General features: G+C 41.4%; 1 protein-coding gene and 1 long non-coding RNA gene across 6 annotated transcripts in view; one reads left to right on the plus strand and one right to left on the minus strand.

Annotated features, from left to right (window-relative positions):
• Window positions 1-556: 556 nt before the first annotated feature.
• LOC134759080 (uncharacterized) lies at window positions 557-27121 on the minus strand. The gene is made up of 3 exons (XR_010134964.1): window positions 25438-27121; window positions 23744-23994; window positions 557-622 (listed from the first exon to the last, which is right to left on the minus strand). It is a non-coding gene; the product is annotated as an uncharacterized lncRNA (long non-coding RNA).
• The window catches only part of UBE2W (ubiquitin conjugating enzyme E2 W), a 96768-nt gene continuing 96185 nt past the window's right edge, over window positions 26925-27507 (plus strand). For 2 of the 5 annotated variants that reach the window (XM_031013634.3, XM_055349010.2), the window contains exon 1: window positions 27233-27333. In XM_031013634.3, coding sequence (XP_030869494.1) covers window positions 27319-27333 — 15 coding nt within the window. In that variant the 5' untranslated portion in view covers window positions 27233-27318. Of the gene's footprint in view, window positions 27334-27507 lie in introns of all 5 variants that reach the window. The other 3 variants (XM_055349009.2, XM_055349011.2, XM_019032745.4) reach the window with 2 other exon arrangements.

Here is a 27507-nt window from a genome sequence, read left to right on the forward strand (position 1 = left end):
TAGAGCTGGGCTGAGAAAGTCTGTTACAGTTGGCAGAGGTTTTCACTAAAATTTATCAGATGAGAGGTTTTTGTAAGACAACAGGTGAGAACTGGGCAAAAGTTGTGAAGAAGCAATTCTGTTATATGGACAGTGTTCTGCTTTTTAATCCTATTTAGCTCATTTCAGAAATTCTCACTTTTGTTGATTGCCAACATACAAGGTAAGGGAAACTTAATATTAAGCTGTTAAGATGACTATATCAACTCTTAAAATCTGCAGAGCCTGGTTCCAAATCAGTCATGCCCTTTGGAAGCAGACATGGCATCTGTCCCTTGCTTGCTTGCTGGTTGTACCTACTTTTCATTAGACCTGCATTTTAGAATTGTCCAGTGCTGCCAGAGTCAGTAATTGTAGTTTTGCTTTCATGTAAAGATAGCCTATATTAACACTATTGAGTGATTCATAAACGTATCAACAAATAGCATTCACTCATTTTATTTCCTGCTCTTAGTGTCTGAAGATGTTCACCAGTTTTCTATGTACAGTAAGATACCATAGACACCATGCTAAAATGCTTTTGTTCAGTTCTGTTTATTTGAAAATAGCAGTGTGTTCTCTGATGGTTACCTGTGGTGGCACCCTGTATGGAAAATGAAGAAAAATAAAATAAAGGATATATCTCTCATTTTGTAGAGATGCTAAATAATTAAGCTTGTTTGATGTATTAAATTTATAGAAAGTCATTATTACTGTCAAATAATAAGTCATACTAGATTTTTTTCAGTTACATTTATGGGTATATTATTGATATAAATTTTCTAGAGTAATATAGAATTCTTAAAAGTCTAGTATATCATCAGTCATAATTTTGGTTATTAGGTTGTATGTCTCAAAAATGAGTACATTTACTTGTCAATTGCTGATTATAATGAATGTTCATCAGATTTTAAACATCGCTAGTCTGTCTCTATCATCCATGGTTTTGATTTTTCTCTAGTGGCATCTAATCAGATTCATGGAAAAGATTCTAACAAGTACTCCTAAAACAAGTTTCTAACAACTTTAAGATCAATAGACTAAATAAAAGTTTTCCAAAACTCTGATAAATTCACAAAACTGCTCATTAAGATCAAAGGAAACAAAAATTAATTTCATGAAATTGAATAACTGATGAAGATAATGTTTTTATGACTTTTATTTTAAAACTTGGTTTTTTACTTAAACTTTTTGTTTTCCAGATTTAAATAAATTTTCTTTTAAGCTATCTATAGTTTACAGCAATTTGGTAAAGTATACTTTTTGGGAACAAAAGTGGAAGCATGTGCTTTTTCTCCCTACTTGATCCCTCCAAAATTCAGAAGTTATTTGTGAGTTTTCTTATGGCAATATTGTTATTTGCATAAGTTCAGTAAAAATCTGTTCTCTCTTTATAACAGGATACCATTGGAAATATGGGTTATATTACCAATGCCTTGACTAAAATATCGTATTTAAAAGCGTGAATAGAATACCTGATTTCAAGAGTTCTCAGCCTTACAGTGACATGAGTAAACTTTTATCACTTCCTGGCAGGCCCAGGAACCTTCACACTGGAGGAAAATCTAAAGTCTTCCTTGGTTTTGGCTTCTTAGCCCCAAGAAGTTTTTAAATCTGACATTTCTATGTGATCAATGTAGAGAGGAAATATTTCTAAAAGAAAAACTATAATACACCTGTTATTAGATTGTAGCCCTGTGCATTGTTTTTGAGTTCTTATTATCTACCTATAGCCAAGAGTAGATTCTAAATTCTTCTACATTCCTCCAATCCAACTTTCTTCCATGAAAATACTAAGAACAGGGCCAGGTGTGGTGGTTCACGCCTGTAATCCCAGCACTTTGTGAGGCCAAGGCAGGTGGATCACTTGAGGTCAGGAGTTCAAGACCAGCCTGGCCAACATGGTGAAACCCCATCTTGACTAAAAAAAAAAAAAAAAAGCAATTAGCAGGGCATGGTGGTGTGTGCCTATAATTCCAACAGCTACTTGTGAAGCTGAGGCAGAAGAATCACTTAAGCCCAGGAGGCAGAGGTTTCAGTGAGCTGAGATTGCGCCACTGCTCCAGCCTGGGAGACAAAGAAACACTCTGTCTCAAAAAAAAAAAAAAAAGAAAATACTAAAAATCAGAACTGTTCTGTTCCCGAAGCCCCATAATTCAAAACTAGATGACTTTTAAGAATAAGTCTTATGACTGATATATGGACCACATAAAAAGTTCACCACACTGCTCAATGCCATCATCAGAGATATTCATACTGCAAACCAGGACATTTTCATGCTATAGACCGCTTTTCTCAAGAGGTCAGAACAAGACTCCATATCATGAGACTCTTTTCTTTTTTCTTTTTCTTTTCTTTTTTTTTTTTTTTTTTTTTGAGACAGGGTCTCATTCTGTCGCCCAGGCTGGAATGCTGTGATGTGGTGTGATCTTGGCTCACTGCAACCTCTGATTGTTGGGCTCAGGTGATCCTCCCACCTCAGCCTCCAAGTAGCTGAGACTACAGGTGTGCACCACCATGCCCTGCTAATTTTTCTATTTTTAGTAGAGATGGGGTTTCTCTATGTTGCCCAGGCTGGTCTCAAACTCCTGGGCTCAAGCGATCCACCCACCTTAGCCTCACAAAATGCTGGGATCACAGGTGTGAGCCAGTGTGCCCGGCCCATGAGACTCTTAATGCTTACATTTCCACTTGACAGGATAACAGTCGTTTGATTCATTCAATTGGTTGCTTTTAAGCCTAGTTCATAGCTCAAAACCATTATGCTAACTAGGATTGTCATAACACTATTAGTTTTACTTTATATTTTACCTTTTAAAATTTGTATCTGTTACCTGTTAAACTTTTGCAGAAGTACAACTCCTAACAGAATAATTCTGGTCCTGAACTTTGAGGTTATAGCAAAAACTACAGAACAGACAAAATTGGACTTAACAATAAACTCCAGGTACACTTAGCCTGACAGCCACTCTTTTCAAACCTCCGTTGTTGCTCAAATGTGCCTTCAAAGGTTTTGACACTGACTCCTAGTCACCAATCTCTTCTTCAACATGGGACCAGACCAGCAACCTGGGGCAGGTCCACCCTGGCACCAAGGGACAATCAAAACCTACCTACAGGATGATTGATCAGTGATGCTTTTGGAGAAAGAGCTTTCTCAAAGAGGGGAATGTAAAAGTTCTCAGAATTAAAATAGAGTCACTTATGTTAAAAACAAAACAAGGCCCTGACAAATAGAGCCAGGGAAGGCCATGAGGGGAGGGTTCTCATGTACATATGCCTAACTACGGCAGGGTGCGGTGGCTCACGCCTGTAATCCCAGCACTTTGGGAGGCCAAGGCAGGCTGATCACGAGGTCAGGAGATCGAGACCATCCTGGCTAGCACAGTGAAAACCCATCTCTACTAAAAATACAAAAAAATTAGCCAGGCATAGTGTCAGGCACCTGTAGTCCCAGCTACTCGGGAGGCTGAGGCAGCAGAATGGTGTGAACCCAGGAGGCGGAGCTTGCAGTGAGCTGAGATCACAGCCACTGCACTCCAGCCTGGGCAACAGAGCAAGACTCTGTCTAAAAAAAATAAAAATAAAAAAATAAAATAAAAAAATGCCTAACTACAAGAATTACCACAAAAGACTGCCAAACCCACAACCCTACACAAAGGCCATCACAACTTTACACAAAAATATACTTCTGTGAGGCTATCTGCCCAGCAACTGCCTATCCATTTGCAGGCATCACCCTGGTTATTGATCAGACTGGCATCGCCCTTGTTATTGATTCTTGTATCCAAGGATAATCATCTCAAAACTATTAAGTAATCATCTTCGTCATTTTTCCTTTACCCCTTTTCCCACTTAGGAAAAAAAGGTGCAGCTTGCTGCCAGCACTCATTTAATTTTACATAAACAAGCTCATTGAGGCTGAAGCAAATCTGACTGATTTTCAATGTGAAAGTAAAACATAAAAAGTATTCTTGGAGTTATTTCTAAACAGAACTAACATCAGAATTGTCTGAATCACCAGAATCGTCTATTTAGGAAAAATCAGATTCATCAAATAACTCTTCGGCCAACAAATGTTTGAGAGCAACTAACATCACATATAGGAATGCTACATTTTCTAGGATTTGATTTTCAACCATCGAGAATTACTGTGTGTAAATCGAACTACCACTGTTAAAAACAGAATGCTACAAATAGAATGATGTCTTTTGTTTCCAAAATCAACACACTGGAGTGATGCAAATGTCATAATATTAATAAAAGCCAGATATTTTGTGGCAAAGTTATCTTGGGGTATGCTGCAGCCGCAAGCACTGCTGGCAAGTATTCTTGGGCCAAATGGGAAAAGAGTTAAAAAACCTTTGTCTTCCTTTACCTCCCTGAATACACACATAGTTTACTCTGGTACATGTATTCCCATTGCAATGTCCTATTCCAAAATAAACATTTTCTTTTCTTTTCTTTTCTTTCTTTCTTTTTTTTTTTTTTTTTTTTGAGACAAAGTTTTGCTCTTGTTGCCCAGGCTGGAGTACAATAGCACAATCTTGACTCACTGCAACCCCCGCCTCCCGGGTTCAAGCAATTGTCCTGCCTTGGCCTCCCAAGTACCTGGGATTACAGGCATGCACCACCACGCCCAGCTAATTTTTGTATTTTTAGTAGTGATGGGGTTTCTTCATGTTGGTCAGGCTGGTCTCGAACTCCTGATCTCAGGTGATCTGCCCGCCTTGGCCTCCCAAAGGGCTGCAATTACAGGCATGAGCCACTGTGCCCGGCCACATTTTCTTTTAAAGAACTTCTCTCTGTTTATTATTTAGGTTGATAGCATTTACCATGAATGGAATTTGCAGGATTGAAAGTTGCTCTGTGTGAGTCAGTGAGTGTTGAGTGAATGTGAAGGCCTAGGGCATTGCTATACATATATTTTTTTTAATTTTTGACACAGAGTCTCACTGTTGTCCAGGCTGGACTGCAGTGGCGTGATCTTGGCTCACTACAACCTCCACCTCCTGGTTTCAAGTGATTCTCCTGCCTCAGCCTCCCAAGTAGCTGGGATTACAGGCACATGCCACCATGCCCGGCTAATTTTTGTATTTTTAGTAGAGACAGGGTTTCACCATGTTGGCCAGGCTGGTCTCGAACTCCTGACCTCAAGTGATCCGCTCGCCTCAGCCTCCCAAAGTGCTGGGATTACAGGCATGAGCCACTGCACCTGGCCTGGCTACTATACATTTTTATTTTATTTATTTATTTATTTATTTATTTTGAGACAGAGTCTCGCTCTGTCGCTCAGGCTGGAGTGCAGTGGTGCGATCTTGGCTCACTGCAAGCTCTGCCTCCTGAGTTCACACCATTCTCCTGCCTCAGCCTCCTGAGTAGCTGGGACTACTGGTGCCCACCACCATGCCTGGCTAATTTTTTGTATTTTTAGTAGAGATGGGGTTTCCCTGTGTTAGCCAGGATGGTCTCAATCTCCTGACCTCGTGATCTGCGCACCTCGGCTCCCAAAGTGCTGGGATTACAGGCGTGAGCCACGGTGCCCAGACTACTATACACTTTTATATGACTGACAGCACAATAGATTTATTTATACTAGCATCACCACAAACATGAGTAATCCATTGAGCTACAAAGTTACAATGGCTACAACATCATTAGGTGCTAGGAATTTTTCAGCTTGGTTATAATCTTATGGGACCATGATCATTCATGCAGTTCATCATTAACCAAAACGTTATGCGCACATGACTGCCTTTTTGTAATTGTCTTATTTCACTTAGCATAATGTCTTCAAGGTTTATCCATGTTGTAGCATTTGTCAGAATTTCCTGTCTTTTTAGGGCTAAATAATATTCCATTGTATGTGTACACCACATTTTCCTTGTCTATTCATCTGTTAATGAACGCCTGGGTTGCTTCTACATTTTAGTTACTGTGAATAATGCTGCTATGAACGTGAGCATACAACTTATCTTTGAGACCCTGCTTTCAACAATTCTTTTTTTTTTTTTTTTTTTTGACACTGGGGTCTCACTATGTCACCCAGGCTGGAGTGCAGTGACGCAATCTCTGCTCACTGCAACCTCCACCAGCCTGGGCTCAAGCAATCCTCCCACCTCAGCCTCCCAAGTGACTGGGACTACAAGGATGTTCCAACATATGCAGCTAAATTTTTTTATTTTTTGGTAGAGACAGGGTCTTGCCATTTTGCCCAGGCTGGTCTCGAACTCATGAACTCAAGCAGTCTACCCACTTTGGCCTCCCAAAGTGCTGGGATTATAGACATGAGCCACTGCATCCTGCCTGAGACCCTGCTTTCGATTCTTCTGGGTATATATCCAGAAGCCGAGTAGCTGTATCATATGGTAATTTTATGAATGTATATAAATATATATACACACATATGCATTTATGTATGTATATAAAATATATATACATATATATGTATGTATATAAAATATATATACATATATATGTATGTATATAAAATATATATACATATATATGTATGTATATAAAATATATATACATATATGTATATAAAATATATATACATATATGTATGTATATAAAATATATATACATATATATGTATGTATATAAAATATATATACATATATATGTATGTATATAAAATATATATACATATATATGTATGTATATAAAATATATATACATATATATGTATGTATATAAAATATATATACATATATATGTATGTATATAAAATATACATACATATATATGTATGTATATAAAATATACATACATATATATGTATGTATTTTTTTTAATAGAGACAGGTTCTTGCTCTGTTGCCCAGGCTAGAGTGCAGTGATGAGGTCATAGCTCACTGTACCTTGATTCCCAGGCTCATGTAATCTTCCGGCCTCAGCCTCCTGAGTAGGTAGTACTACATGGGCATGCCATCACACTCAGCTAATTTTTTTAATTTTTTGTAGAAATGGGGTCTCACTATGTTGGCCAGACTGGTCTTGATCTCTTTGCTTCAAGCAACTCTTCTGCCTCTACCTCCCAAAGTGCTGGGACTACAGGCATGAGCTGCTGCACTTGGCCTATATTTTTCATTTATGGAAAAAACCATCATATTGTTTTCCAGAGTTAACTAGTTATTTTTTGCATATGTGAAGGTATTAATAGTTGTATGTTGACCTTCTATCCTTCTAGCTTACTAAATTACTTTATTCTGCTTTATCTTGAATTATCTTGGGTTGTTGGGGATGCCGTTATATCATCTACACATAGAAAGCTTAAACTTTTTCTATTCAATTATTATGCAAAATTAGGCCGGGCGAGGTGACTCACGCCTGTAATCCCAGCATTATGGGAGGCCAAAGTGGGCAGATCACAAGTTCAGGAGTTTGAGACCAGCCTGGCCAATGTGGCAAAATCCCATCTCTACTAAAAACACAAAAACTAGCCGGGTGTGGTGGCAGGCACCTGTAATCCCAGCTACTTAGGAGGCTGAGGCAGGAGAATCACTTGAACCCGGGAGGCGGAGGTTGCAGTGAGCTGAGATCACGCCATTGCACTCCAGCCTGAGTGACAACAGCAAAACTTAGTCTCAAAAAAAAAATTATGCAAAATTACAACAATTAGAATTGCCTTCTTGTCTGATTAAACTGGCTAATACCTCAAATACAATGTTAAGTAGTAATAGAGATGGGTGCACCTTGTACCTGTTCCAGATCTTGGTGGAACTCCTGCTAGCATTTTTCCCATTTCCTTGGGTGCTAGTTTTATGACTAAGGGATATATAATTTATTAGGTTGCTCTGGGATGTTTTCTGGTACCAACAACCAATTCTCCGATTCTCTGGGCACCAAGCAAATATTCAACAACTCAATTTTGACAGTAACTATTCTGAGTTAGTGCAGACACCACAGATTGAAGCCTCAGTCACATGAGACGGCCCCCACTTCTAATGTCAGACACACATCCCAGGCCTCCTGTCCTTCTGACCAACTGACTGTAAATCAGGGGGTCCCATGACCCCCCTTTCATGTTTTCATTTTCTTTTTCTTTTTTTCTCCTTTTCAGAGACAGGGTCTTGCTTTGTTACCCAGGCTGGAGTGCATTGGTACGACTATAGCTCACTGCAGCCTCAAACTCCTGAGCTCAAGCAATTCTCTGGCTTCAGCCTTCCTAAGTGCTGGGATTACAGGGATAAGCCACCTCCCCTGGCCTCCCTTCATGTTTTATAATTTGCTATAAGGACTCACAGAATTCAGAACATACCTTAATTATGTTTACCAATTTATTACAAAGTATACAAATGAACAGCCAGATGGCAAGGTCCGGAATGGCCCAGAGAACAGGAGCCTTTGTTCCTGTGGAGTTGGGGTGTGCCATCTTCCCAGCATATGGATGAAAATTTGGAAGTTCTCTGATCCCCATTGTTTAGGACTTTTTATGGAGGTTTTATCATGCAGCCATAATCAATTATTAACTCAATCTCCAGCTTCTCTCCTCTCCCTATAGGTTTGGGGGTGAGGGGGGCTGAAAGTTCCAGGATTCTAATCAAGGTGCCATCTTTCTTTGTTGTTGTTGTTGTTGTTGTTGTTTTTGAGACAGAGTCTCGCTCTGTTGCCCAGGCTGGAGTGCAGTGATGCCATCTCGGCTCACTGCAACCTCCACCTCCCAGGTTCAATTGATTCTCCTGCCTCAGCCTCCCAAGTAGCTGGGATCACAGGCGCACACCACCACGGCCAGCTAATTTTTGTATTTTTAGTATAGACGGGGTTTCACCATGTTGGCCAGGATGGTCTCAATCTCCTAACCTCGTGATCTGCCCACTTCGGCCTCCCAAAGTGCTGGGATTACAGACATCAGCCACCGCACCCGGCCAAGGTGCCATCTTTCTAGCCTCCAACCTGAAGCTAGTTATCTAGGGGCCTGCTAAGAGTCACAATATTAGAACAAAAGGTGCTCCTATCACTCAGGAAATTAGGAGTTTTAGGAGCTCTGTGTCAGGAACTGAGGACAAAGACCAAATATATATTTCTCATTATGCCACAAATCTTTTATATATTTTTCTGTTCCATTCATGTTATTTTTCTGCAGAAACCATCATCTATGCCTATATATTTAATAACACTTTTATGACTTCCATATCTATCATATCTAATGTTCTTTTACTCTGTCTTTTCAAACTATATCCAGCCTGTGTTGAAATTTCTCCTGTTGGCCAGGCACGGTGGCTCACGCCTGTAATGCCAGCATTTTGGGAGTCCGAGGCGGGTGAATCATTTGAGGTGAGGAGTTTGCAACCAGCCTGACCAACATGGTGAAACCCCGTTTCGACCAAAAATACAAAAACATTAGCCGGGCGTGGCGGCGCATGCCTGTAGTCCCAGCTACTCGGAAGGCTGAGGCAGGAGAATCGTTTGAACCCAGGAGGCGGAGGTTGCAGTGAGCCGAGATCACACCACTGCCCTTCAGCCTGGGTGACAGAGTGAGACTCCATCTCAGAAAAAAAAAAAAAAATTTCTCCTGTTGTTTTAAAAATGTATTTTTACAGTTAGTTCTTTGAGTCAGGATCCAAACGAGGTTAACATATTGCATTTGTTTAATATGTCTCTTGGGTACCTTTTAATCTATGAGAGTTTCCCTCGATCTCCCTTTTATACCATTTATTGAAGAAACTAAGTCATTTGTTCTGTAGAATTTCCTATAATCTGACTTTGGCTGTTTGCAGCCTCTTGATGTGGTTTTACAAGTTCCTCTATTTTGCACTTCACTCACTCTGTATTTCCTATAAACTGATCATGAGATATAGGTCTTGATTACATTCTTTTGGCAAGAGTGCTTAATCTATTACTTCCTATCGTACCACCTTCAGGAAGCACATATCTGGCTGTCCCACTTTTACTGACATTAAAATTAATCAATAAATTTATGTGTGTCCGTGTGATTCATCCATTATTAGACTCTTCCTCAACTTTTCAGCTAATGGTTTTAACACGAATTGAAGATCAATGCCAGACTCCATTATTTTACTAGGGTTTGCAAAGTTATTATTCTTTAAATCTCTCATTGCTTTTATGTGCAATACATATTTATATTATGTATAGATACGTCTATGTATATAGTTATGTGTTTCATTTTGTCACATTCCTTATTTTGTTGCTCAAACTTATCTTCAGCCAGTAAGATCCCTCTTCAAGGCTGGCTTCTCTAATCCTTTTAAACTGTTATTTTTCATTTCATTTGAAACAGCCAATTAAGTAAAAGGAAGCAATATGATGAAGTTTAACATCTACCTCAATGATTCTCAATTTCCACTGGAGTGTGAACTTGAATTCCAGAGTCTGAAGAACGCTCTGTTTTTTTATTTTCTTTTGTTTGAGACGGAGTCTCTCTCTGTCCCCCAGGCTGGAGTGCAGTGGCGCGATTTCGGCAGCAAGCTCCGCCTCCCGGGTTCGCGCCATTCTCCTGCCTCAGCCTCCCGAGTAGCTGGGACTACAGGCGCCCGCTACCGCGCCCGGCTAATTTTTTTTTTTTTTTTTTTTTTTGTATTTTCAATAGAGACGGGGTTTCACCGTGTTAGCCAGGATGGTTTCGATCTCCTGACCTTGTGATCCGCCCGCCTCGGCCTCCCAAAGTGCTGGGATTACAGGAGTGAGCCACCGCGCCCGGCCCACTCTGTTTTAAATAACTTACCAAACAGTAAAATTCTTGTTCTACAGAGACGTACCATGTCTATCTTGTGGTTTTATAATTCCTATGTCATATCATAGGAGAATATGTCCCCCAGTCCTATGGTATTATAACATAAAAAGCTATTAGGAGTCTTCCTCCACCTCAAAACCAATGTACATCACCCACACAGCCTTCCATCTTCAAACTCCTAGCATTTTGAAACACTTCTCTCTCTCCTGTAGTCTTTGACCTCTCAGACTCTCTTTAGGCAATGAAAATGCTCAAATCTCTTTCTAAAATAAGCAAATAAAAAACTAAACTGTTCCCTACTCTTGACTTTGCATTTATCTCATTTCCCACTTTCTTTTCTCAGATTAAGCTTTTTTTTTTTTTTTTTTTTTTATGAGACAAAGTCTTGCTCTGTTGCTGGGGCTGGAGAGCAGTGAGGTGCCCTGGTGCAAACCTAGCTCACTGCAGCCTTAAATGCCTAGGCTCAAGGGATCCTCCTAACTCAGCCTTTAAAGTAGCTAGGACTACAGGTATGCACCACCATGCCCAGCTAATTTTTTTATTTGTTGTAGATAGAGATGGGGAGAGGGGCCCTCCCTGTGTTCCCCAGGCTGGTCTCAAACTCCTGGCCTCAAGCAATCCCAATCCTCCCCTCCCAGCTGCTTCTTCTCTTTCTTTAGACAGAGTCTTGCTCTGTCACCCAGGCTGGAGTGCAGTGGCAAGAACTCGCTCACTACTGTAATCCCCGCCTCCCAGGTTCAAGCGATTCTCCTGCCTTAGCCTCCCCCATAGCTAGGATTTCTGGCTCTCGCCACCATGCCCAGCTAATTTTTGTACTGTTTTAGTACAGACGGGGTTTCCCCATGTTGTCCAGGCTGGTCTCAAACTCCTGACCTCAAGTGATCCGTCCACCTTGGCCTCCCAAAGTGCTGGGATTACAGACGTGAGCCACTGCATCTCGCCCCCTCCCTGCTTCTTAAACTGTTGAATTTTAGGTGTGAGCCACCGCACCTGGCTTCAGTTAAGCTTCTTGATGTATCTATTTCTTCAGTTACCAGTTCACTCCACAACTCATTCCAACAGAAAATATGGTACTCACTACTGAGTACTGACTCCTGAGGACCTTTTTTTGGCTTCTAAATGCTGATGTTCCCCTAGCTTCTGACTTCAGCATCATGTTCTCTTTCCTAATCTGTATTGGGGTGATCTCTTTATTTTCCTGGTTTAAATGTAATCATTTTACTGAATGTGCTGGACTCCATGTGGTGCTGCTGCCTGTTATCCTTTCAAACATGCTTGATGGGCGCTCTCTGCCCTGGATGAAATCTCAGAAAGTTGCCAGAACTGCTCTAGTCCCTCTATCACAAGAACAGCCTCTTATCAGACATTAAAATGTTCAAGCCATCTAATGTTATCACAATCAAAAACTTCTACTTAAATGAGAGTTTCTCCCCACCTTCTCTCAGCTTAAGGGCCGGAAACTTGTGGTGTAGAATTGTCTGCTGAATATACTGAATATATTCCTTGTAGTAGTGGACATCTGTAGTTTATGTTTCTCTGGCATCTCTTATCTCCTCCCATTTTAGTTTAAGAAGCTTCCTCCTTCTGGGATGTCTCATTACACGTGACCTGGGTGGGGCTGACCACCCCCACCCTGCAGCCACAATGCTGTAAGAGTCAGCCAAGACCTAACCAATCAGAGTAAATACCTCACTTCCTTCATCACTATGATGATTAGTTGAGAGATGGAGCTGATTAAAGCCAATCAGATCTTTGTAGCTAGAACTATCCCTGGGGCTGCTGAGCTGGTAGGAGGGATATGAGCCTGGAGACTGGGGGTTATTTTGTTCACCACAGAGACACAGAAAAAGTGGCCCTCCACTTCAGCTAAGCTTCTGTTCCCACAATTTCTTAAGAAATTTATTTTCCCCTCCCTATTTGAATTCATTTGAGATAGCTTTTACAACTTACACTTGAAAAATACCTGACTGAAATAGATGACCTAAAGGAAACCTGAAAATCTCAAACATGTCCAAAAGGGAATTCTTTTTTCTTCCTCTTCTACTTTCATTGCCTCCATTTCTACTAACTCCTCTATTTTCAAACCAGAAATCTAGCACTCAACTCTTTCCTCCTCCTCCTTCCCTACAAACAATAGATCTCTCAGTCCTGTCTGCTCTCCCTCCTGTCGCTAGAGCCCTTCCCTTCCTTTCCATACATGTCCTAGTCCATCCTCACTTTCTCACTCCTTGGCAATAGCTTACTTTCCTGATTTTTCTTTGCTGACTTTACCTGATCAAATCTGTTCATCCACCAGAACAATCATTCTAAAACACAAGTCTGGTTTACTGTTTTTGTTTTTGTTGTTGTAGTTTGTTTTTTGAGACAGAGTCTCGCTCTGTCGCCCAGGCTGGGATACAGTGGCATGATCTCGGCTCACTGCACCCTCCGCTTCCCGGGTTCAAGCGATTCTCCTGCCTCAGTCTCCCAAGTAGCTGGGATTACAGGCACGCACCACTATGCCTGGCTAATTTTTGTAGTTTTAGTAGAGACGGGGTTTCACCACGTTGGGCAGGCTGGTCTCAAACTCCTGACCTCAGCTGATCCACCCGCCTCAGCCTCTCAAAGTGCTGGGATTACAGGCGTGAGCCATTGCACCCAGCCTGGTTTACCACTTTCTATTTGGAAATACCTCGAAGGTGCCAAATGATCTCTAAGATCAAGTCCAGCCCCCTCATTAGCCAACAGAACCTTCCGTGAAGGGCACATGTTCTGAGAATCACCTCAAGGCTGTGTCACAGGCTAAATAAATAAATCCTTCCATGACCTGGTCTTACTTGCCTCTTTGGTCACATCTTCCACTCTGTCTTTACAATTTCTGTTAGGCAATACCAATCTGTTTGTCATCCCTTGTAAACGCCAATCACCTAGTTATGCTTCCTCTCCCAATTCCTTTCCTGTACCCCTTTGCACCTCTGCTCAGATGTCGACTCTTCCAGACACATGTCCTTAGCTCCGAGGTGGGGTCAAATTCTCCTACCGTTCGCTTCCATCATAGCCAGTAAGTAACTTTTCCCATATTCTGTTAAATCCTTTCTTAGATCCATCTTCCTGAATATAAGCAATGTGAGGGCAGGAACTGTATCTTATTCATCTCTATATCTCTAGTGTCTGGCATTCAATATAGGCTTGTTGGACAAAATTACATTTTTAAGAATTTTGTTGAACTGAAAATTCACCAATTAGATATATTTGGGGGCATAGATATCCTTGGTAAAATGTAAAATCCATCCTACCTTAAGTTTAACTTAAGTTTCGTAGTTCAAAATGAATAAACTTAATCAGTATTACTTTTTTTCTGAAACCTATTGATATGGGTCATTAAATGAAAGGATTCTGAAAGATAATATGTGCACTGGTTGGAGAATTCGATTTTTAGAGTCCTAGAGTTAGAATTCCCGAGGTAGATCCTTTGTGTGGACATCATTACAAACAAAAAGCAACATTAAAAAAAATAGAATTCCCAAGATAAAATTTGGATTTTTCTATTCATAAACTGGGTGACTTTGGCAAATTATTTAGCCTCTCTAAGCCTGTTTCCTTATTTGTAAGAAGGAAATCATTTTATGTACTTCATTGTACTGTTTTAAATATAAAATAATTGGCTGGGACAGTGGCTCAGGCCTGTAATCCCAGCACTTTGGGAGGCCTAGGCAGGCTGATTCCTTGAGCTTAGGAAGTTCGAGACCAGCCTGGGCAACACGGAGAAACCCTGTCTCTACCAAAAATACAAAAACTTATCTGGGTGTGGTAGTGCGCCCTGTAGTCCCAGCTACTTGGGAGTTTGAGGCAGGAAAATTGCTTGAACCTGGGAGGGAGAGGTGGCGGTTGCAGTGAGCAGAGATCGCACCACTGCACTCCAGCCTGGGTGACAGGGTGAGACTCCATCTCAAAAAAATAAAAAATAGGCCGGGCGTGGTGGCTCACACCTGTAATCCCAGCACTTTGGGAGGCAGAGGCGGGTGGATCACCTGAGGTCAGGAGTTTGAGACCAGCCTGGCCAACATGGTGAAACCCCGTCTCTACTAAAAATGCAAAAAAATTAGCCAGGCATGGTAGTGGGCACCTGTAATCCCAGCTACTCAGGAGGCTGAGGCAGGAGAATTGCTTGAACCTGGGAGGTGGAGGTTATAGTAACCTGAGATCATGCCACTGCACCCCAGCTTTGGCAACAGTGAAACTCCGTCTCAAAAAAATTAATTAATTAATTAAAGATAAAATAATTCAAGTGATAGGGTTCAGGACCTGTGACTCTGAAATATGACTGTAGAAGACCAGAATATGCCATCCTAAAATAGACTGTGGTTTTTGTTTTTTGTTTGTTTGTTTAGCATATTATTTTGGAGAACTGCAGACACAGAAGTTCTGAAAGGTTACCACTTGGTAAAGGAAATATAAAGTAAATTTTCATTTATAAAGGCATCTGTACCAGGAAGAGAGCTACTCTGAAACAACTTTTATCACCTGAGAGACTTAGCTGTATAACAAGGCAACCTTTATTCATCACGTTTCCTCCCATCACCCTCCCATAATTTGTCTCCACTCTCCCCACCAACCCCCAGAAACCTCTAACCCTTTTTGTAGCTCAGCATTACATAGAAGCCTCAATCATCTGGCCACTTCAAGTCTCATTTTTGCAGGACTCCTGCGTGCAGGTGTGTAATTAAAATGGTTTTCTGACCAGGTGAGGTGGCTCACGCCTGTAATCACAGCACTTTGGGAGGCCAAGGCGGGCAGATCACCTGAGGTCAGGAGTTCGAGACCAGCCTGGCCAACATGGTGAAAACCCCATCTCTACTAGAAATACAAAAATTAGCTGGGTATGGTGGCGGATGCCTGTAATCCAAGCTACTCGGGGGGCTGAGGGAGGAGACTGTCTTGGATCCGGGAGGTGGAGGTTACAGTGAGCCCATATTGCACCATTGCACTGCACCCTAGGTGACAAGAGTGAAACTCCATCTCAAAAAATAAATAAATAAATATAAAATAAAATGGTTTTTTTTCTGTTAATCTGCCTTATGTCCATTTAATCTGTAGACCAACCAAAGAATCTGAACCTAGGAGGGTAAAAGGAAGCACTTTTCCCCCCTACACAAGAAATACAAAGTGCCTCTCACAGTGCTTGTGTGGCATATATAAATATTCAATCCAAGTTTGCTTTTAGCATTTTCATTAATAAAGGCAGGTCTGGGAAGACGCCATATGTAGGGAAGATAGAACAATAATGAGGCCACCTTTGCACACTGGTGGGTGAGGAGAGGCAACATCGCAACCTTAAATTTTTTTGTTTTGTTTTATTGTATTCTTTATTTATTTTTGAGATGGGGTCTCTGTCACCCAGGCTGAAGTAGGGTGGCACAATCTTGGCTCACTGCAACCGCCACCTTTCAGGCTGAAGCAATCCTCCCACTGCAGCCTTCTTGGTAGCTAGGACTACAGGGGCACACCACCACACCTGGCTAATTTTTGTATTTTTAGTAGAGACAAGGTTTTGCCATGTTACCTAGGCTGGTCTCAAAGTCCGGAGCTCAAACGAACCTCCCATCTCGGCCTCCCAAAGTGCTGGGATCACAGGCACGAGACACCACATCTGGCCTGTTTGTTTTATTGGGTTTTTTAAATTGACAAATAATAATTGCACATATACATGGAGTACGCAGTGATGTTTTAATACATATACTGCATGGTGATCAGATCATAGGAATTTGCATATCCATCATCTCAAACATTTATCCTTTTTTGTGGTGAGAACATTTAATATCCTCCTCCTAGCTATCTGAAACTGTTAGCAGTGGAGAATCCATAAGGGTTTGCAGCAACCTCAATTCTTATCTCCTCAGAATAAAGAATTCAGTTGAGGGGCATAAGGCAGAGTGAGAGCCTGAGGCAAGTGTTATTTTATTTTTGTTTTATTTTATTTTTTGAGATAGTCTCACCCTGTCGCTTAGGCTGGAGTGCAGTGGCGTGATCTCAGCTCACTGCAGCCTCCACCTCCTGGGTTCAAGCGATTCTCATGCCTCAGCCTCCTGAGTAGCTGGAATTACAGGCACCCACCACCATGCCTGGCTAACTTTTGTATTTTTAGTAGAGATGGGGTTTCACCATGTTGGCCAGGCTGGTTTCAAACTCCTGACCTCAAGTGATCCACCCACCTCAGCCTCCCAAAGGGCTGGGATTGGAGGTGTGAGCTACTGTGCCTGGCCCTTCCTTCTATTTTTTTTTTTTTTGCAAGGCAAGTTTTAGACCAGGAGTGAAAGTTTATTTAAAGGTTTTAGATCAGGAACAAAAGGAAGTAAAATACACTTGGAAGAGGACCAAGCAGGCCACTCGAGAGATTCAAGTGCATGGTTTGACCTTTGACTAGGGGTTTTTTACATTGACATTCTCCGGGAGGGTTGCATCCTTTCTCCCGATTCTTCCCTTGGGGTGGACTGTCCACATGTACGGTAGCCTGCCAGCACTTGGGAGGGGCCACATGCACAGTGTTTACTGAAATTGTGCACATGCTCCCTTGAGGCATTTTTGCCTTACCAGTCAAGTGTTCCTAGAAGAAGGTCATATACCAGTTAAATACTCCCATTTTGCCTCTTAGTGTGCATGCTTGAGCCTACTTGCCCAACTCCTGAGATCTTATCAGGAAGCTACTGATCACCAGTTTCAGGTGTTTCTATCTATTGGGAGGCTGCCTTTCCCTGGTGCTGGCTGCGACCAATTGTTAGTTTAGAGAGACAGTTTAACAATGGCCTGACCATCACCTGATGGTTGCCTGACATTCCTGGTCGGGGTGGGGGGCACTTTCCTGCCCTGCTTATGTCTGACTACAGTGTAACAAAACTATATAATATTGTTAACTATAGTCACCCTACAGTGCTATAGAACACAAGAATGTATTCCTCCTATTGAGCTGTAATTTTGTATCTTTTAACAGATCTCTCCTTCCTTTCCTCCTACCCTTCCCAGTCTCTAGTATCCTCTGTTCTACTTTCTACTTCTGAAATCAATTTTTTTAGCTTCCACATATGAGTGAGAACATGCGTTATTTAACATTCTGTTCCTGGCTTAATTCACTTAACATAATGTCCTTCAGTTCTATCCATGTTGCCATGAATGACAGGATTTCATTCTTTTTTATGGCCGAATAGTATTCTGTGGTATATATGTACCATATTTTCTTTATCCGGTTGTCTGTTGTTGGACACCTAGGTTGATTCCCTATTTGGGCTCTGGTGAATAGTGCTGCAATAAACATGGGGGTGCAGATGTCTCTTTGCTGGAATGACTTCCTTTCTTTTGGATAAATTCCCAGAAGAGGGATTGCTGGATCATATGTTAGTTCTATTTTTGTTTTTTTGAGGCACTTCTTGCCTGTTCTCCATAGTGGTTATATTAGTTTGTATTCCCACCAACAGTGTATAAAAGTTTCCCTTTCTCTGCATTTTTACTAGTGTTTGTTACTTTTTGTCTTTGATAGCCATTGTAACTGTGGTGAGTTGATACTTCATTGTGGTTTTGATTTGCATTTCCCTGATGATTAATGATGCTAAGCATATTTTCATATATGTGTTGGCCATTTCTTCTTTTATGAAATGTTTGTTTAGATCATTTGCCCATTTTAAAAATCAGATTGTTTGGGGGTTTTTTGCTGTTGAGATGTTTCCATTCCTGCTGGGCATGGTAGCTCACACCTGTAATCCCAGCACTTTGGGAGGCTGAGGCAGGAGGATTGCTTGTGTCAAGGAGTTGAAGATCAGCCTTGGCAACATAGTGAGACTTCTCTCTACAAGAAAAATAAAAAATTAGCCAGGTGCAGCAGTGTGCACCTGTAGTCTCAGCTCCTCAAGAGGCTGAGGTGGGAGGATTGCTTGATCCTGGGAGGTTGAGGTGGTGAGCCGTGATCGTGCCACTACACTCCAGCTTGGATGACAGAGTGAGACCCTGTCTCAAAAAATAAAATTAAGTTAAAAAATTTGTTTCTTGTATATTCTAGATATTAATTTCCTGTCAGATGATTAGTTTGCAAATATTTTCTCCCATTCTGTAGGTTGTCTTTTAACTATGTTGATTGCTTTCTTTGCTGTGCAGAAGCTTTGTAGTTTATATAATCCCATTTGTTTATTTTTGCTTTTGTTACCTGTGCTTTTGAGGTCTTATTCATAAAACCTTTTCCCAGACCAATGTTCTGAAGCAGTTCCCCTATGTCTTCTTCTAGTAGTTTTATGATATTGAATCGTACATTTTGGTCTCTGATCCATTTTGAGTTAATTTTTTATAGGGTGAAAGGTGGGGATCTAATTTCATAATTTCACTCACTTTTTTTTCTTTTTCTTTTTGAGACAGGGTTTCACTCTGTTGCCCAGGCTGGAATGCAGTGGCACAGTCATGGCTCACTGCAGCCTCAACTTCCTGGACCTAAACCATCCTCCTACCTCAGCTTCCGAAGTAGCTGAGACCACAGACATGTGCCACCATGCCTGGCTGGTTTTTTTATTTTTGTGGTGACAGGGTCTTGCTGTGTTGCCCAGCCTGGTCTCAAACTCTTGGGCTCGACTGATCCTCCTGTCTCAGCCTTTCAAAGTGCTGGGATTACAGGTGTGAGCCACTGTGCCCAGCCTAGTTTCATTTTTTTGCATGTGGATATCCAGTTTCCCCAGCACCATTTACTGAAGAGACTGGCCTTTCCTTGGTGAGTATTCTTGGCACATTTGTCAAGAATAAGTTGGTTGTAGATATGTGGATTAATTTCTGGGTTCTCTATTCTGTTCCATTGGTCTGTGTGTCTGTTTTTATGCCAGTACCATGCTGTTTTCATTACTACAACTTTGTAGTACATTTGGAGGTCTGGTAGGATGCATACTTCCCACTTTGTTCTTTTTGTTCAAGATTCCCTTGGTATTTGGGGTCTTTTGTGGTTCCATACAAATTTTAGAGATTTTCCCCCTATTTTTGTGAAGAACGCCGTTGGGATTTTGATAGGGATTGCACTGACTCTGAAGATTGCTTTGAGTAGTACGGTCATTTCAATAATATTAACTCTTCTGATCCATGAGCATGGGATGTCTCTCAATTTGTAATCTCTTCAGTTTCTTCTATTTGTGTTTTGTAGTTTTCCTCACTCATTGGTTAAATTTATTCCTAGGTATTTTATTTTATTTTTTGTAGCTACTGTAAATGGGATTGCTTTCTTGACTTCCTTTTCAGCTAGTTGATTGTTCATGTATAGAAACACAACTGATTTTTGTATATTTATTTTGTGTTCTATAACTTTAATTTACCAGTTCTAAGAGTTTTTTGGTAGAGTCTTTAGGTTTTTTTGATATATAAGATCATGTCATCTGCAAACAGGGACAATTTGACTTCCTCTTTTCCAATTTGGATGCCTTTTCTTTCTTTCTCTTGCCTAACTGCTCTGGCTCCAACCTTGAAATTTTGTCTATAGCAAGCTCCGTTCAAAGTGTCTCAGTCCATTCGAGCTGTTATAACAAAATACCATCAACTAGGCAGCCTATAAACAACAGAAACTTATTTCTCACAGTTCTAGAGGCTGGGAAATTTAAGATCAAGTCACTGGAAGGTTCAGTGTCTAAGGAGGGCTCACTTACTGGTTCATCAACAGCTATCTTTCTGCTGTGCCTCACACAGTGGGAATTATGAGGGTCTTTATGAGGTCTTTTTTTTTTTTTGAAATGGAGTTTCCCTCTTGTTGCCCAGGCTAGAGTGCAGTGGCACAATTTCAGCTCACTGCAACCTCCGCCTCCTGGGTTCAAGCGATTTTCCTGCCTCAGCCTCCCGAGTAGCTGGGATTACAGGCTTGCGCCACCACGCCGGCTAATTTTGTGTATTTAGTAGAGACGGGGTTTCTCCATGTTGGTCAGGCTGATCTTGAACTCCCGACCTCAGGTGATCGCCCACCTCGGCCTCTCAAAGTGCTGGGATTACAAGCGTGAGCCACCGCGCCTGGCCTGCCCAGACACTTCTATGTTCACAAGTGATATGAAATTTGAGAATATTGGCAGAGGTATTTTTCAGTCACTGTCATATACCCTATTCCTTATCTCCAGTCAACATTGCACCTGCTTACTGGACAAAGAGCACTGAGTAATGAGGAAGGAAAACTAGATATCGCTTCTCGTCAATGTGGTGCTATGCAATTCACAAAGATCCTTCACATCCATGATCTTATTTAGACCCCACCACAAACCATGTGTTGGAAATTTTGTTCTCGCTTTACAAATAAGGAAGCTAAAGTTTAAAGAAGTTAAACGACCAACTCATTTGGTGTGATATTTCCATCACACCAAAAAGAAACATTGAAATCATTCTACAGTGGTGAGTAAATAGCTATTGGCCTCAGACTCCCAAAGAACCTCCTATCCATAGCCTCTCAATCGCCCCTGCAACCTGGAATTCCCCATGGTCTGACTAAATATACCCAGCCCACTCAGCAGAGACTTTTCAGGACCCTACACCAGTAATAAGCAGCCTCGTTCTGAACGGTTGGCACCTGTGCCACACCTGTTGTTAAACAAGTTTAGTATCACTCCTGGGAAGGATCAAGATGAGCACTCAACTCTTCTGGTTCCCAATCCAGGGTTTTTCGCACAGCATCTTGGTTTTCAGGAAGACCAGAAAACAAACAACTGAACAAGAAGAGAACGAGTGTTATGAAATTATGTCTCCAAAAAAAAGAAAAGAAAATTTTAGAAGGGCAAGAGATTGAGCTGGTATCTATCTTCATCTCTTCATGAAAAGTGTTTTTTTCCCCTATAATCCAGCTTTTTTGTTTTGTTTTGTTTTTGTTTGTTTGTTTTTTGTTTTGCGATGGAGTCTCACTCTGTCACCCAGGCTGGAGTGCAGTGGCACCATCTTGGCTCACTGCAACCTCCGCCTCCTAGTTTCAAGCCATTCTCCTGTCTCAGCCTCCCGAGTAGCTGGGATTACAAGTGCTCTCACCATGCCTGGCTAATTTTTTGTAATTTTAGTAGAGATAGAGTTTCAGTGTGTTGCCCAGGCTGGTCTCGAACTCCTGACCTCAAGTGATCTGCCTGCCTCGGCCTCCCAAAGTGCTGGAATTACAGGTGTTAGCCACCATGCCTGGCCTAAAATCCAGCTTCCACACAAAGGAAAAGTGGTCTTATCTTTTTTCTTTCTTTTTTTTTTTTTTTTTTTGAGACAGAGTCTCCCTCTGTCACCCAGGCTGGAGTGCAGTGGCGTGATCTTGGCTCACTGTAACCTCTGCCTCCCGGCTTCAAGCTATCCTCCTGCCTTAGCCACCCTAGTAGCTGGGATTACAGGTGCATGCCACCATGTCTGGCTAATTTTGGTATTTTTAGTAGAGGCAGGGTTTCACCATGTTGGCCAGGCTGGTCTCGACCTCCTGACCTCAGGTGATCTGCACCCCCTCCCCCGCCCCCAGCCTCCCAAAGTGCTGGGATTACAGGTGTGAGCCACCAAGCCCAGCCTTATCTTGAGGTTTATACACCTATGCTGCTGATCTGATGGATAAACTTTTTTTTTTTTTTTTTTTTTTTGGGGGTCAGGGGACAGGGCCTCACTCTTACCTAGGCTGGAGTATGGTAGCATGATCACAGTTCACTGCAGCCTTAATGCCCTTGGCTCAAGTGATCATCTCAGCTCAGCCTTCCAAGTAGTAGGCATATGCCACCATGCCCAACTAATTTTTTTTTAGAGATGGGGTCTTGCTATGTTGCCCAGGCTAGTCTCAAACTCCTGGGCATAAGCGACCCTCCTGCCACAGCATCCCAGAATGCTGGAATTATAGGCATGAGCCACCATGCCTGACCCTGATGGATGAACTTCTAAGGGTCAGGAAGCTTCCTGAAATACAAATTTTCATGGGTATATGTATTTTTCTGTGGAGTGGGTCCATGGCTTTCATTTGATTTTTAATGAGATCCATGGCAAAAATAAATAAAAAGGAACCACAGTCTTTTCAAGTAACGGCTTGCTATGAACATGTTTGGTAAGAGGTTTAGGTGAGAAATAAGCAGGGAATATCAAGGGCTGCAGACATGGGTAAAAGAACTCTTGCTAGAGAAGGGCAAAGATGGGGAATAAAGTAAAAGTTTTCCTGATTCACAATTTTCTTTGCAAACTATATGTGTATATAAATCAACTATTTTTGACACGTAGAATAAGTCACACTCAAAATAAGTCACACTTACAAACCATTGTTATTTTGTTCATCTTCTTTATCCTTTATTAGAAGACTTAAATGAAATGACTGGTTGGGATTTAAAATTACTTTTAAAAACACACTTTTGCTTTATAGATGCGCATTTGTTATCACTCTGAATTATGAATATAGAATTTTTGCTACTTTATGAAATCCCATCTATATTTCGACTGGATTGCATTAGCATTTTAAAATTGTTAATCAAAGCCCCCTCTACTTCCCAGTATTTCTACATAAATTGCCATAAAACCAAGTTCATTCCTTAATATATTTACAAAAGTGATTTTTAAACTCAAAATGGTATGTAATTCCCATTTCATTTTATCTTAGACTTTTTAACATGGTATTTTAGACAAATCATGCACAATTTTGATTCTCTTTAATAGATGCATGGAATTTGAAATTTGGAAGAAACCATAAAGATTATGCAGTCTGACTTGCTCATTTTATTGATAAGGAAAGAAACCCAGAAAGATTAGAAGCCTTACCTAAGCTTGTTAATCACAGAGCTAAGATAAGAATACAAGCCCTGGATTCTTACTTTGGTACCTTTTCCAAAATTCAGTAACAAACTGTTGGTGACTGAACTGTCTCCACTTCTCTGCTGAGATCAGCCCCTAGGAGACTAAGAACAAACTACTGGGTGGAGGCATAGCCTCAAGCAAGGACTCATCAACTCTGCCTTTTCACGCTTCAACAAACAAATGTTCACAGGACTGCTTCTGACTTTCCAGTTTAATAAATCACTAGAACAAAAGCATTCATAAATCACATTACATTATCCATTGTAGCACTTACCCAGTAGTCTCTTTGTGGGTCCTTTAATGTTACTATTTAGTTTCCCATATTTCCTTTTCTTTACTAGCAGAAAGTCCAGATGCTAATTTAGACCTGTCTCAGGCTCTCTCTCTACCTTGGAAGGGAAGATCTCAGGCACATACACAGCTTGGGTATGTCCAAATTTTTTTTTTCTTCCAGGGAAGTGGAGATGCAGGTAATTTTTGAGATGAGGGAGAATCTCCTCGTAAGCTGATGGACATTTCTAATAGCTGTGGAAATGAAAAAGTGAACATCATTATCAAATCTAACAAAAATAACAATTCCTTAATATCCTCTAATATCTACTCTATATTTAATTTTCTCCAGGTGTCTCAAAAATACCTCTTTTATAGTTTGTTTGAATCTAGATCCAAACAATGTTAACATATGCATTTGTTCAATATGTCTCTTACGTGGCCAACCATGGCCTGTAATCCCTGTAATGCCAGCACTTTGGAAGGCCAAGGCAGGTGGATCACTTGAGGCCAGGAGTTCGAGACCAGCCTGGGCAACATGATGAAACCCCGTCTCTACTAAAAATACAAAAAATTAGCCAGGTGTGGTGGCACATGCCTGTAGTCCCAGCTACTAGGGAGGCTGAGGCAGGAGAATCACCTGAGCCCGGGAGGCTGCAGTTGCAGTGGGCCAAGATCGCGCCACCGCACTCTAGCCTGGGTGACAGAGTGAGACTCCGTCTCAAAAAAAAAAAAATATATATATGTATAAAATTTATATATATAAATATATGTTTTATATATAAATATATATGTTATATATATAAAATTTATATATCTGTTATATATATAAATATATATGTTATATATAAAAATATATATGTTATATATAACATATATATGTTATATATATAAATATATATGTTATATATATAAATATATATGTTATATATATAAATATATATAAAACTCATATGATGCCATTAAGAAGATCCAGTAAGGATATGGGAAACTTTAACTTCATTATTGCCGAACTATTTTCCAAAGTGATTGCACTAGTGTCACTCCTATAGAGTTTATGAGAGCTCCACTTCCTCTCTCACTTTTGGTATTGTCAGATTTTTTTTTGAGACGACAGGGTCTTGCTCTGTCACCTAGACTGGAGTGCACTGGCATTATCCTGTCAGAAATTTTAACTTTTGCCTGTCTGATAGTAATGATAGTAAGCCTTGCTCTGTAGAAATATGAGCCTAGTCTTCAAACATGGCATAATAGTGTTTTAGATATTAACATTACATGCTCACTGGAGATAATTATATACCCCCCATACCATCTGTAAGTCACTGTTTTGGCTCGTATGTCAGGATCTTTTTATTAAATATTAACAAAAGAATGGCCAGGCGCAGTGGCTCACACCTGTAATCCCAGCATTTTGGGAGGCTGAGGCGGGTGGGTCACGAGGTCAGGAGTTCGAGACCAGCCTGGCCAACATGGTGAAACCCCATCTCTACAAAATATACAAAAAAATTACAAAAAATTAGCAGAGCGTGGCGGTGTGCGCCTGTAATCCCACCTACTCGAATCACTTGAACCTGGGAGGCAGAAGTTGCAGTGAGCCAAGATCGCGCCATTGCACTCCAGCCTGGGTGAGACTGAGACTCCGTCTCAAAGAAAGAAAGAAAAAAAGAAGACAGGTTATTATGTGCTATTTAGTATTACCTAGAAAGGATATGACTGGCATTGACTTTTCCCTCCTGAGAAGATACTTCTAACATATATGAAACCCAAGGGACCAGATATTGGATCCACTGTGATGAGTGTCAGAATTCTTGTAACCTCTTTTTTCCTTATTAGTATCTGTCATGCCAGGTTGTTGGCTCTGATGATGTCATAATGCTTTGTTTGTAGGGTCATCCGATGCTACTTTTTCCATAGGAACAATCAGCTTTTAGGCAAAGTGAACCTTGGACGGTAAAAGCTGATCTTTTGAGGTCATAGGAATAAATATATCTCAAAGAAAATACACTGGAAACTTCTTCTTTAAGTTTTCCTCTTTCATTGGAATATGTGGGTTTCCTCACTGTTGTAATGTTGATGACACAACAAGGCTAACACCGGATATGCTTCTGGCTGATTCCGGTTTACCAAGAGCATCCAAACATCCCTCAAGGACACAGTCATTTTGCACAACAAAGGGAAACTCCGCTCATTTCTGGCATTAAGGTGGACATCTGAGAAAGGGGAGGGTATACCACCATAACTTCTCTAGTGATGAATAGTGTTTAATATTATACCATAGACTAACTGGCGTATTTTAAAGATCTTTTTCGTTTTTGAACACATTTCAGATTAGAGAAGTTCCAGAGAACGTAATCTATTTTAAGAGTGTGAAAGAGTGATATTCCACATTGCTTTTATATCTTAAAGAAATTTCTAAAAAGAAAGCCGAGTCAATAAAATGACAGATTTTAAGCCTTCATTCTGGTAACATAAAAGCCTTCTACTCATTGTGTCTGCTACCTTAATTTTTAAAGATAGAGCATGAAGTGCAAGCTTTTGGCTTCCATTTTCCTCTTATAAACCAATGACATCTTCAGTTCCAGAATAGCTTTTTAAAAACGTGACTTCTGATAAATGTTGGCAGAACTGGTGCATTCCTAAAATAAATTATGTATGCTCAGATTTCCCTACCCAAGTTCATCCCTAAATGACCACAAAACTGCCCACCACGAAATAGGCTTAAGAGAAGTCTGGACATAATGGTATAAGTGTATATAACACGACATTGGTATATTTAAAAAAAATTCATGCCTAGGGTCAACTCTGATAATCAAATTTAGACTGCTGCAACAACCGTAACTATTGTTGACATATGCGCAGTTTAAAACTGAAGGGCTGGGGTAAGGGGCAGAAACTGCACACAACAAACTTCCAAATTTTGCCTCCCTTTTCAGGCAAGTTTCAGCTCCACAAATCTAAATACCCTCGCCTTTAAAATATCAGTGTCGTTCTGCTCTTAAATCCTCATCCCGTTGTACAAGGAAACCTATGTCTCTCTTCCCCAAATTAAGAATACGAGAAGCCCTCCAGGTCTGCAAAGACCAGAAAGCAGCTGCGCATGAAGTTTTATGGGGCCCCAAGGCTCTGAGAGCGGGCTTGGAGGTATGGAAAACACATCCCAAGGGAAAAATCTGTGAACCGCACAACTGTGGTTGGAAAAACAAAACGAAATAGGAAAAAAACTGCGCGGAACCGGACGTCATCAGCATTTCGCGGTACACACGAAGAAAACAACCGTAGTCGGGTCAAAACTGGAGCCGTGACTCCTCAGTAACGAGAGTAAATGGGGGCCCGACCCGTGAGCGGCCAGCCGGACTGAGACGGAAAGTACTCAGAGCGCCATTTACCGCGCCCTCGCCCCGCCCCGTAGCCCCTCCTCCCGTCCGCCCTGCGCGCCAGCCAATCCCCTTGCTCCATCCCCTTCCCATCGCAGGCCCCGCCCCCGCGCCCGGGCTGTTGAGCCCCCGCGGCGTGACGCGAGCACGGCAGCTCCTCCCCCTGCGTCTCTGGCCTCGCCGGTCTTGGGGGGATGGTTCCATCATGGCGTCAATGCAGGTGAGAGGAGTTTGCTGCATCTGGGCGGGCCAGGGAGCCGCCGAGAGAGTGCCAGCGTTCGGGCGGGGGTGGCGTCCGCGATTCGGGGACACCCGGGCGGGTTCGGGATCTGTCCGGGTGGCCTGTTTTCCCTCAGCTCAGGGCGTCGGGGGAGGGGTAAGAGGCGGCGAGAGG

This window comes from Gorilla gorilla, chromosome 7 (genome assembly GCF_029281585.2).
Source record: "Gorilla gorilla gorilla isolate KB3781 chromosome 7, NHGRI_mGorGor1-v2.1_pri, whole genome shotgun sequence".
NCBI classification, from domain to species: Eukaryota; Metazoa; Chordata; class Mammalia; order Primates; family Hominidae; genus Gorilla; species Gorilla gorilla.